The 12,248-nt window shown below is 39.1% G+C and overlaps 2 protein-coding genes across 4 annotated transcripts in view; one reads left to right on the top strand and one right to left on the bottom strand.

The window, feature by feature from the left end:
- The window catches only part of strada (STE20 related adaptor alpha), a 12,014-nt gene extending 4,358 nt beyond the window's left edge, over positions 1-7,656 (top strand). For 2 of the 3 annotated variants that reach the window (XM_088332078.1, XM_088332095.1), the window contains 7 exons: positions 34-142; positions 218-341; positions 2,380-2,551; positions 4,647-4,751; positions 4,837-5,102; positions 5,172-5,214; positions 7,268-7,656. In XM_088332078.1, the coding sequence (XP_088188204.1) occupies positions 34-142; positions 218-341; positions 2,380-2,551; positions 4,647-4,751; positions 4,837-5,102; positions 5,172-5,214; positions 7,268-7,417 (969 nt within the window). In that variant the 3' untranslated portion in view covers positions 7,418-7,656. Of the gene's footprint in view, positions 1-33; positions 143-217; positions 342-2,379; positions 2,552-4,646; positions 4,752-4,836; positions 5,103-5,171; positions 5,215-6,396; positions 6,449-7,267 lie in introns of all 3 variants that reach the window. The other variant, XM_088332087.1, reaches the window with a different exon arrangement.
- On the bottom strand, positions 7,655-12,248 carry rnf113a (ring finger protein 113A). Its single transcript, XM_088332107.1, has 10 exons — positions 12,107-12,248; positions 11,954-12,033; positions 11,734-11,832; positions 10,880-10,987; positions 10,699-10,808; positions 9,639-9,745; positions 9,477-9,566; positions 9,306-9,399; positions 9,126-9,232; positions 7,655-7,784 (listed from the first exon to the last, which is right to left on the bottom strand). Exons 1-10 carry the CDS (start codon positions 12,210-12,212, stop codon positions 7,714-7,716), a joined length of 972 nt encoding a protein of 323 aa, XP_088188233.1. The 5' UTR covers positions 12,213-12,248; the 3' UTR covers positions 7,655-7,713.

Genomic DNA, 12,248 nt, shown 5'->3' with positions numbered 1-12,248 from the left:
GCAGGTTGAGCAGGTGTGGTGTTGCTCACGCAGGCCGAGCTGCACGTGTCAAAGTTGTTTCACCACCCCAGCATTTTGCCCTACAAGAGCGTCTTCATCGCTGAGAATGAGTTGTGGGTCATCACCCCCTTCATGGCGTATGGTAAGTCCACTGCATCAATATGGCTATACAGTACTTCAATAGTTATTATTAGCATTTTTTGTTTTTTCTTCCCAGGTTCAGCCAGAGAGCTCGTCAGCACGTATTTTCCCGATGGTATGAACGAGCTCTCCATCGCATACATCCTACTCGGCGTTCTGAAAGCACTGGAGTACATTCACCAAATGGGATATGTGCACAGGTACTTGGGTGGACACCAATGGAACATTTGTAATGGGGAAATCCAATTGTTTCAACAACAATGTTCCCACAACCAAATTTCTATTGTTGTTGTATAATCAATAAAGAAAAAGAAAAAACAAGGATCGAGGAGATAAAAAGAACATACCAGTGAACCTCAGCCTTTTGCCTCCCTTATTAACGATAGCAAGCGCGCTTACTAAGCGGTAATACACTTTATAAACAGCACCTTTCGACTTAGATCAAGACCGACTGTGTAGAATAAAAACAAAGATAATTTGATTTTTAACAAGTTTATTTTATTTACCAAATAAAGAATTGATCGATGATAACATTTGCTAGTGTACCGTGCCAATTCTAGCAATCTACAATGCATTGTCATCAGCTGAGATGTTTCAGATTAGAGCCAAATTTAGTAAACTGGGTTCCTGCAGATCCTTGAAAAGTCTTAAAAGGCATTGAATTCATTATTCTAAAATTAAGGCCTTAATATGCATTACAATGCCCTAAATCCAATTTTCCAATTCTCGTCAACATGTGAACACATGAATCAAATTTACATTGATTGTCGCTTTAATAACTCACCGATTTACTTCCATGGCAAAATCGTTTGACCACAATATTGGAACTATCAAAAAGATAATGTGGCTGTTGTCGTGCCTTTCAATGGAGACGCATGGAGCATGGCAAAGTGTAAATTTAATAAGAATTGGTGGTCCGATGACGTTTTCTCTCCATGGCTAAAAGCTGAGCCAGGAAATGTGTACAAGGTACGATGTATCGTGTGCAAGAAATATTTTTCTTTTGTTTGTTTCAATTTTTGTTTTTTTGTTGACTTTGTCTTGAATTTGATTTAAAAAAAGTTTTTAAAAGTTTTGAATGTAACCTGCCTTAAGCTGTTGGAACCCTGGCAAGACAAGATAGGTCTAACAAAAAACAAGGGCCGCATTGGGTTAAAAATTCTACATAGGGGCCAGGAGGAAAACGGCATGTCCATTTAATTTTTATATGTACCAAATTATTAAATCCCATACCTTGGCAATACATGAGGAAAAAAGCAAACACAAAAATATCCAATTTTTCGCTATATAAAATGCAGATCATTTCATTTCATTTCATTTCATTTCATTGTACACTTATTTATAAAGGGACCATTTCATCCAATTGTTTTTTAAAACACTTAAAACACTTAAAAGTGTAAAAGTAATATAAAATCTTCCCTTTTTAAGTACTCAGGTTGGACAATTTGCTATAAAAAAAAAACTAAGGGTTGGTTCAGTAATGTTTTTTTTATTGCGGGACATTTGATAAATATCTTGATTAAGAAAAATAATGATTGTTTAAAAAAGCAACCCAAAAAAACTGCAACCAGTTATTTGATTGTTGGTCATGAGCACAATGAAAAATATTGTTTTGGGGTGCACACAAATGGGATAAGAAAGGCACCAGTAGAACACCTTTTCATTAGTAGTTCTGCATGTTTTTTTGTGCATATGCTAGCATTATATTTTTACCATTTTCGTATGGCAGGTCGCATGTGACCCGCTGGCAGTAGTTTGGCCACCCCAGTGAGTGCAAACAGGAAGTACAATTGAAAACATAATAATAAATTGTAAAAGACCCAAATGTCAAATGTGGTTTTTTGGGGCTCCAACAAATGCTAAAGGATTCCAAAGACAGAAAAACATGCAACACTTGAGATGCACACATAACTGCATACTGCTTAGGAATTATTCAACATGGATGAAAGCTTAATCTGTTTAAAAACACCAACAACTATCTCAATGGTCAGTTCAAGGACAATTATTTCAGTGCATAGTGGCCACTACATGCCCTCTGTTATTTTTAAATGCTGTGTGATATAAACAAAGTGGTTCACAGTTTAAGACATTGTATACACTCACAGAGTAATGTGTTGAGTGATTGTTAATGAACATTGGCTTAACTTGCATTTCATTGTTTTAAACTCTACTTTTCTTTAACATAAACTAAATGATTAAGCATATATGTTAGTTTTTAACAAAATGCGTTGCTTGCAGGAGCGTAAAAGCCAGTCACGTGCTGATTGCTGCCGACGGCCAAGTGCGCATGTCCGGCCTCCGCAGCATCTTCAGCCTGATCCGACACGGCCAGCGGGCCAAGGTGGTTCATGATTTCCCCCGGAACAGTGTTAAGGTGCTGCCGTGGCTCAGCCCTGAGGTGCTGCAACAGGTACGGTCATATCCCTCTCAGTGATTTGTTTTCTAACATTTAAGTGAATTGTTCTCATTTAATTTACATGCAATAACTCTTTTGTACCGTTGATGGCATAAACCCATCAGGAGTGCTTGATGTTTGTGTGTTATCGGCTAAGTTTACATGCAGGCGATAAACCAATTGGAAACAGTCTACTTCAACGTTTTTTTTAACGTAACCCCCGCAAAATGAGGATTAACTGTATTCCAATTATGTAAAGCCATGTAAACACACTGAATAGTCTGATGAAGGTCTTAATCTGATTGCAAGTATTCCAATTGCAATGGTTGGATTTTTCCTTTAATTTTCCGATTACTGGTGCATTTTTACTCTTCTGAGTAATCCGAATGCTCTTGCCCACTCAGAGTTTCCCTCACCCAAGACTTGGAGTACAGGGATAAATTCTACACGCCAGGTTTTAATTTCTGAGCCCACGGCAAAAATTTCATAGTTGTATCCAGGTTCCGCAGTAGTCTAGTCCCCCTGGCCATTAGACTGTTAAATGGTCAATCTAACATATAGTTAACCTAAATCTAAATGGCTGCTAATCTGACTTTTTGCACTACTGGCAGTTCTTTATAGCTTGCCACTCCTTGCACATTTGCTCTCTGCACTATTGTACTTACAGCGTTATTGTTACAGTGTTAATGTTACTGTTTACCTGACTTGTTAACCTGACTGCCCATTTTGCACATCCGGTTAGCTACTCCTCTTGCACTATCGGCACTATGGTAAAATACTATACGTAGCCATAATACAATACAACTTTTACTTATATCTGTACATTCAAGGAAACTGTGCGGGTCAGATGTATCGACATTTCGTTCTGTATACACGTGTACTAGAATGACAATAAAGTAGATCTGAATCTGAATCCATATATAGTGAAAATCTAAGCTTTTGGTGAACCGGGTATGAGCACATCTTGCAAAGATGAGTGCAAAGGAAACGAGCATGGTTGAATTTGGTGTTCAGCACAGGGCCACCATAGGAATTATAGGCAGGCATATCATGAGGGGTCTTGCATGCGAGTCTTGAGACTTAACTAATGTAGAACACGCTAATGAAATCATTCTGGATCAAGTCTAAACTTCAATATGGAAACGACTAGTGGCGTAATAACCTTGCTCCCGCTTCACTCTTCTAGTTTAAAATTCTTGCAAACGCCATGTATACGTGGTAATTCCATTTTTTTGGAGCCAATCTATTTATTGTTTGCATGCAAACGTAGTCCGTGACGGCTAAGTGCGATCAAGTACCTTTTATTATGGGCGTAGGACGCGCAACGCATCACTCATGCCTGCCTTGAAAAATAAAAGCAGTCTGATACTACACTAATGAACTATGGTTGCAGTTGGTAGTGATGCCTCTCTTTCTGAAAAACAATAAAAATAATTTAAGATAAAAATAGAAGCAGAGAAATGGAAAAATACTAAAAGAAATAAGTAGCTTAAGAGGTGAATATTATTTCTAAGAACATAAAATTACAGATTTTTATTAAAAAACGCTTGAATACAACTTTTTTCCTCAATAAATCTATTTGTCTATTTACAAAAATGTGCACCAATGGTAGTGACTTCTAAGTTGATGCAGAATTTGAAGCAGTGACATTAGAAGTTACTGTTGTGTGATCTTGGAATTTGTTTACACAAGTCCCAAAACGATCGGTCCACAGCAGAACATTTTGTGTCTCTTAAACTCAACTTCTTACAATTAGAAGTACCCCAAATCAGGTTGGAACAATCCAATCATGAATGCCTGGATTTGGGCAGCATTTTCATCAGACCAACTAGACATCAGTTGGGGCGAATACTAACTTTCAGGGAACAAATATTTGAACAAAAAGATAGTATTTATATAATATTTTTTTCCAAATTGTAGGATTTCGCTGAAACCAACTCGCACGTCGTTGACAAATTGGAATACTTACCATATACATTGCTCACCTACATAAAATGTGATGGCACTGACTGGAATTCTGCCGTGCGAATGTCAGTGAAGTCTTCCACTTTATAAGAAACGTCCTTTCTAATTGTTTTTACACACTGTTATAATTATCTTCCCCTTGCAGAACTTGCAAGGGTATGACTTTCGCTCAGACATCTACAGCCTGGGCATCACAGCATGTGAGCTAGCTAACGGACATGTTCCCTTCAAGGACATGCCTGCTACGCAAGTAAGAGGAGACCGCAACCAATCCCTCAAAGTACTGCAAATGAATCCAGCAAAATAAACCGATCCTCCGGGATTCTCTTGCGCAGATGCTGCTGGAAAAGCTAAACGGCACCGTGCCATGTTTACTAGATACCACCACCATCCCGCCAGAGGAGCTTTGCATGAAACCATCGCGCTCCGGTGCCGACTCTGGCATCTGCGAGGGGCCGGGAGGCAGCGGTATCGTCGGCGGGATCCGCCATTCGAATGGCGAACCAGCTGTCTCCTCATCTGGACACCCGTACAACCGGATTTTCTCGGCGAACTTCCACGCATTTGTTGAACTGTGTCTTCAGAGGGACCCGGAGAAGAGGTAGTGTATGTCAGCCCGAAAAGTGCAAGGGAAAAAAAATGTAATAATTTTTCTACTTCTTTCATTCAGACCCTCTGCCTCCGCTCTTTTAGGTCATCCCTTCTTCAAACAGGTGTGTAGAACACATGAAAATATCTCGATTTTCTAAGACACTTGGAACACTCTAGATGACATGTGTCAAACTGATTGCCCGCTGGCCAAATGTGGTCTGCCACATCATTTCATTTGGCCTGCAAGTGCTTCACATGTCTGAGCTTTTCATATTAAATGGGTTGAGTGCTTTGACCACAAACTAATTGAAAAACATTTTTTTTCAACTGTAATGTTTGTGACTTAAATAAATTATAAGTTATTTTACATACCATTTAAATACTTGACTTGACTTGACATTTATGACTTGTCTCATTTTAAAAAAGGCAAATTGTTGGTTGTCACTCCAATTGTGTTTTCTTACTATATTGCCAATAAAAAGATTGATTACCGGTACAAAAAATGGGTATTAAATGCAAGTATAAAAAAATTGAGGGGAGAGTGTAAATCTGGGATATCAAACTTAAAATCCAGACTTTTTGTTCTGAAGTGGGCAGGATCAGTAAAAGAATGTCAACTCCAAATTGTTACTTTTGTTTTTCAGTATTATGCTTTATCATTCAGTAAACTTCCCTACATACCATAATCACGGATGACAAGGGACCTTTTCTAAACAACACATTTATTCACAAACAATGGGGAAAAATGTTTTCATATTTGACACTGAATGTTTTAACTGGTTTATTTGACTGTTAAGTGAATGCAGTTTTACACCCGAACCAACTCTCCACGCTATACCAACTGAACATTACTCTCTTGCGGCAGGAGAGAGTATTTACTCTGCATGATTTTAAAGAAAATGTATGAGTTTTAGATACAACTTACCTTGAACAGGAGTTTCCAACTTTTTTCAAGCTAAATTTTGTTACTTATTAGTGCAAAGAGCACATAATTTAAGATAAATTTCCTAAATAACGAATTGTCATTATTATGTTGTTACTATGATATAACCAGGTTAATTATTGGAAGTAGGGTTAAATAAAATTAGTCAACCGCTGGAAAAAACACTTTTACTATAAAGTCACTATGATCTAGCACTGGTGAGCTATTTTTGGAATAGGTCCGCGGGCACCTTAGCTGTTTTTAGGGGATACACTGGTGCCGGTGGGCACTACATTTGAGACCCCTGACCTAGAGACTCTTCTTTTTTTGTGAAGTACTCAAAGTTATGGCGGTCCACATGTCTGACATTCACGGTTCACAGATCCCTTAACCATCAGGGTTGTCAACCTGCCACTTGCCATGGAGTGTCCTGGGTAAGTACAGCCTGGTGGCAGCCATCCCTCTCCTGGCTGGTTTTTGGGTAGGGCTTTGCTCCCTCACGACACAGGACAGCACTGGTTTTACATGGTTACCAGTGCTGTCCTGGACAATCCTCCTGTTCTGACTCCGATACAGCACCTTCATCATCTGGTCACTGTTGTTCACTGGGTTAGGGTCTCCAACCTGGTGCCTGTGGGTAATTTTCTTGTAAAATTATATTTTTTGGTGGTTGACTGTCAAATTAACCATACTTACCTGCTCATCTCTCTTCGCTTCCCTTTTTTCATTCTATTTCCTTCCTTTCCATCTTTTTCTTTCTTTCTATTAATAGATCTTTATTTCTTTCAATCTGTCTTTTTATCTTTGCTTTGATCTTCTCTCACTTTTTATCTTTTTCTTATCTTTCTACTCACAATATTAAACCTGGTGATAACAGCAAGTAGTACAAGTTAGTATTTTAGGAATGTATATGAAACTGTGCTCCGTTTGCACTAACAAGTAGCTCTCATCTTGAAAAATGTTGGAGATCCCTTTTCTCCAGTGTAAAGCGTCATCGCACTCATCAGCGAAACCAGATCTTAAATTACTAAGGGATAACTCTTGTTCAGAAATTTGGAGTCCGCCTGTCATCATAAAATATACACTGCATAGCTTGTGGCTTTCGTATTTTTGTTGACATACCTGGTGTAATTAAAAAGAAAAAGATACCAGGAATGACTGTAAAATAAAACGGAACATGAACACTGTAATGAATTGACGCTGAACCATTTTTTTGCCCACCCTGTCATAACAATTGTGTCCGCATGTCTCAGATCAAGCGCCGTCCTTCCGAAGCGCTCCCGGAGCTCCTGAGGCCTGCATCGCCCATCAGCCTTTGTGAGAGCTCCAAGCCGCAGCCCTCGAGACTAGCCAGTCTAGAGTCGGGCCTCAGCCACCTGGAAGTGGATGACTGGGACTTCTGATATCTGTAGACGGGGAAGAGCCGCGTCTGACTGTAAATAAATTGACTTAAATGTTTCACGGAGATGACACGACTGTCTCCATTTCGCTTTCGTGGACCTCCATTGTTGTCTTAAAAATGGCCTCCTAATCCTCTCAGGCTCTGTACAGAAATTGCTCTACCTCTCACTCATCACATATGTTTGCATGTTCCTTTACTCGCTGTTGTGCATGAATGTTACAAATAAAATTGATGTATCTACTTGTTAAAAAGTTACTTTATTCACAATATACACAATGATGGGAAAATGCAAAGATGTCAATCGTCGTCTTCTTCGGATGGTGGCTGGTCAGTGGCGGCTTTGCGTTTTTCTATCTTGGCCAGCAAGTCTGGAAGACAAACATGTGATTAGTAACTTGTATCTTGCACTTTTTATAGTTTTAAGTGCATTCCTGAGTGCACTGAGTTAATAATAATAATATATTGTACTTTGAAGCGCCTTTCAGGTTACCCAAGGTCGCTGTAAAAGAGTAGTCTGTTTTGCCCGTGAGCATTTTTTTCTGAACCAATAACTACCAATCAACTCCTGCTAGGGAGAGGTAAGATTGGGCCTAGAAGAAAAATACAGTCAACCCAGACCCACCGGTATTAAAGCCCTACCCAGCCCAAGCAATCAACTTGAATTGCAGGACCGAGCCCAAAGCAAACTCGAAATTTCATATTTTTGTGAGGATTTGGGAAGAGGAGAAATGATTAATGATAACAAATTAAAGCCTGTCATTAGCAACGAAACGTATGCTAAACAAGACTGTATGAACATTTAGATCATTTATAGGTCAGGATCTGCAGATGTATTTTTTTTTTTTTTTTTTTTTTTTTTTTTACAGTTAATGGAAAAATATTAAGGTCGTCTGTTTATTTGCCAGGGTGAAATATGGGCCATAAACCACAGCACCACTACGTCCTTATCAAGCTGGTGTGGTACTTTGAGAGGGACAAAGACAAGAACAATGACGGGTGAATAATAGAGACAGGAAGTTCTTTGACTTAACATTGGAAGAGTTTAGCACAGTATGTGTTGTGATGAGGCGAATTCGTTTTTTTGGTGGACCCCAGTCTTCTGTGGCCAAAACTACTCGGCCTCGAAAAACCGCAGCGTTGCTATGCCAACATCACATTGAGTTGTGAAAAGAAGGATAAAATCATGGTGTTTCTTGCACATTATGGCCCATGCTACTAGGGCTGACACTGACAGGGGGTTAATGCACTCATCCAAACATTTATGTAAAATTTTCAACACACATTGTTTTAGTAAACATTTTATAAACATGTATCTAAGAAAAAAAAAGAAGCCCGGCCTGAACCTACTGATTGACATTTTAGGCCCAACCAGGGCTGAAATTATAGTCTGGCTCGACACAGACTTACGTCTTACCTCTACTACTCATAAACCAACACCATATGTGAAATCCGAGAGTAAAATGTTTTCATATATTGAGTATGGTCTAGCAGAAGAGGCACATAGGGCTTTTAAGTTTTTTTTCAGTTATTTAATGTAGAATAATGCAGCACTTCCAGGCCGGTTTAGGTGATTTTATCTAAATTAGAGTTGAAAGAATTACAAAATAAAACCTGATTATTGAAGGAAAACAAAACCACCCAAGAGTACATTTTGGCTAAATCCCTGAACAGTAGCTGGTGTTTCCAGCGCAAGCATGTTAGTGGCTCACCCTTGGCAGGATTAAAGACACCGTTGGTCTGACTGTTGCACACGTAGCAGCGCTTAGACTTGCGGTAGTGCTGAAGGGCACATGATTCACAAAAGTAATGCCGGCATCTTGAGAGAAAACAGAGATGTAAGTTTGCAAAATGCAGACACTGTATATATTCAAATCAAAAGAGACCCTTACTTTGTGATGATGGGATTCTTGTATGACTCTCGGCAGATGAAACATTTGAATGGCAAGTCCTCCTCGTCACTGCTCACCTCGTAGTTTTCCTCATCTATAGTGCAAGGGGATGGATGTTTTTTTTTATTCATATCAGTCATGTTGACACATTCAACTGTGTCCATCTCTAACCATTGGCACCGTATCTGCCCTCCTCCAGTTCCCTCTCAATCTGCCAGCCGTGCTTATAGTCGGATCGGTCGTGGAGGAACTTGCAGCTGTCTTAAAGAAGAACCAGAAGGTGTAAATAGTCTAAATACTTTATTGTTGTTCTTACTACTGGAATGTATTGACCTCCGAAGCCACAGAATCCAGTCTCCTTGTAATCCTTGCAGATGTCGGGCTGATAATCCCACCTGACTGTAGCACGCAGGTGTTCTGGGGCTCGAATGGGTCCTTTCCTTTTGTTCACAAATGATCGAGTTTAATGTGCAATTATAACAAGGTTTTGGATTTGTTGAATTTGTTTTTCCATGACCTCTGGAGATAGAAAGGCACATTAATGCAAGACAATGCTAGACACTGAAAGCCGTAATGCCTCAGATATGCAAGTAATTCGCCTTCCATGGCTGACTCTGCTATTGGTTCGTTAATGTGTGTGAATGGGTTAAATGTAAAGTGTATTGTAAAGCACTTTGAAGGTCCTCAGTGACTGGTAAAGCGCTATATATACGCAGTCCATTTAATATTAATATAGGTTGGCATTACCAATTGTATTGAACACTGACAAAAATGTGGGAAAATATTCCTATGTGCAAAAGCAATGTTTTAATAATATAAGTCATCTGCTCACTAGCTAACATTTATTGATTAAAATAATACTTTAATAAAATCCCATATATCCCACCAGTCGAGTCAAATCATATTATTTTTGTATAGCCCTTAATCATAAAGAGTCTCAAAGGGCTCCACAGACCACAGATTATTGCAAACCACAGACTATTATTACACCATCCCCTGATCTAAAACACAGATGAGGGCAAGGAAAAACTAGAAAAACTCAACATGAGGAAAATGAAGAAACCTTGAGAAGGGACATTCAATGTGGAGCGTTTGCTTTATTCACTCATTTTGTCAGTTTATTAGATTTACTTGAGATTGTGTGACAGCCACAAACGTTTTTGGAATTATCTTTAAATGTGCTTCAGGGGAAAAATATCAAAAGAATGTATCCCAATTTATTTTGCCTTACTCTAAATTACAAATTGCAGAAAAAGGAATTGACAATCAGGTAAAAGTTGTTTTCATTAGTGGTTCTGTAAGCAAATTATTATATTTTGATTATTTTTCTAAGGAGCGGGAGGGACAACACAAAATATTTTGTCCATTGCAGAATTAATTAATGTTTACCTACCGAACCATACCAGAGGATGCATTTCCCATTGTAGTATCTTTGGGTTTGATGAATTTCTGGTAGTTGTTGATCCCGCGGTAGATCTTGTCATCTTCTTTGCCAGTCAGCTCCTAGAAACGAAACAATGTGGTTCATCCGTAATTCATCAAAAAAATCATTATGTGTTCATTTCACGATTTACCTCTTGTATCTTTTGGCTTCTCTCAAAGATGGCCTGAGCGTCGTTTTCGCGCTCTGTGTCCAGTTGGTACGTTGCTGTTGCACCCATGTCCTCTGGACCTTCAGGTTTCTTTTCAAAGGTGAACAAAGCAAATTATCTGAACGATGCTATATAAAAGTAAATAAAGAACTGTCAAAAAATGCAAACGTATAATTCAACATCATTTTGCCCCTGGACCGCCCCGACCCACCCTAACTACCTCGCGCCACCCACCAGGGTATAACAAAATGTTAATGAAACATCGCAACATTAGGTAAGACTGGAAAGAATTTTGAGAAATGAAGCGATGAGTGCAGTCATCGAAAATGACAATAATGATTGCCTTTCAGTCTCATCTCATCTCAACAGCTACACCGCTTATCCTCATTAGGGTCGCGGAGGGAGCTGGAGCCCATCCCAGCCATCTCCGGGCAGTGGGCAGGGGACACCCTGAACTGGTTGCCAGCCAATCGCAGGGCACACAGGGACAGACAACTCACTCGCTCAGTCACACCTAGGGACAATTTGGACCGGCCAATTCACTTTCAGTCTAGGTAGGAATATTTAATTGGACCAAAACAAATATCTCGGACATGCTTGTTTGCAACATAGCGACAAGTGAAGGAGTCTTCAACACCCCGAGGGCTGATCGACAGTCATTTTTTTTACACTTAATCAATAAAACCCCAAAATGAAATATATAGTACGATTTTCAGGGGGAAATACATTATTTATAGCTTGACCTGTACGAGCATTCATCACCAGTGGTATATAGCTATTGCTCTTATAGAGATAGCAGGATAGAACGCTTAAATATAGTTATAATGTGAACTCACAGCTGACCGTTTGGACTTGTAGGAAACTGTTATCTTCTTGTCTTCTTTGTCATCATCACTTTCACTTGAGGATACAGCTTCTTTCTCTACTATCTTGGACTAGATGGAAAGCACACGTGAAGCCATCACAAACTTTATGAGCCTCTGCGCTTCCAGATGTCAAAACTATCCCTAAAATAAATGTTCATTTTTTAAGTAATAATTTAAAATGCAATCTTACCTTTTGAATCATCGGGTTAACTCTCGTCGTTTGTTTGTCCTTTCTGACCACAGAGCTCAATTCTTCATCGCTGTTTCCATCTGGGCGCAGAAGATAATATACATCAACACACTGCGATTAGTTGAAATTGCAAATATATTATCTAATAACAACCTTTGTCACTGTCACTAGCTTTTCTTTTTCGACCCGAAAATTTTTTGGTTGCTTTTTTAAACAAAAACGTGCAAGGACCGTTTTTTGATTTGTCTGCATCCGCCATTTTCCCACTGTGATGTAAACACTACACATATTTCCT

Source organism: Urocampus carinirostris, chromosome 1, assembly GCF_059441175.1.
Source record: "Urocampus carinirostris isolate Australia breed hairy pipefish chromosome 1, RoL_Ucar_1.0, whole genome shotgun sequence".
Lineage (NCBI taxonomy): Eukaryota > Metazoa > Chordata > Actinopteri > Syngnathiformes > Syngnathidae > Urocampus > Urocampus carinirostris.
Note: the sequence above shows the minus strand (reverse complement) of the source record. Positions and strands in the feature narration are given on the sequence as shown.

Excerpts from the sequence above, each read along its gene's own strand:
- rnf113a (XM_088332107.1), bottom strand. The coding sequence starts at position 12,212 with ATGGCGGATGCAGACAAATCAAAAAACGGTCCTTGCACGTTTTTGTTT. Across the intron at positions 12,034-12,106 it reads AGCTAGTGACAGTGACAAAG|ATGGAAACAGCGATGAAGAA; the intron begins GTTGTTATTAGA and ends TTCTGCGCCCAG. Across the intron at positions 9,567-9,638 it reads TGGATTCTGTGGCTTCGGAG|ACAGCTGCAAGTTCCTCCAC; the intron begins GTCAATACATTC and ends TTCTTCTTTAAG.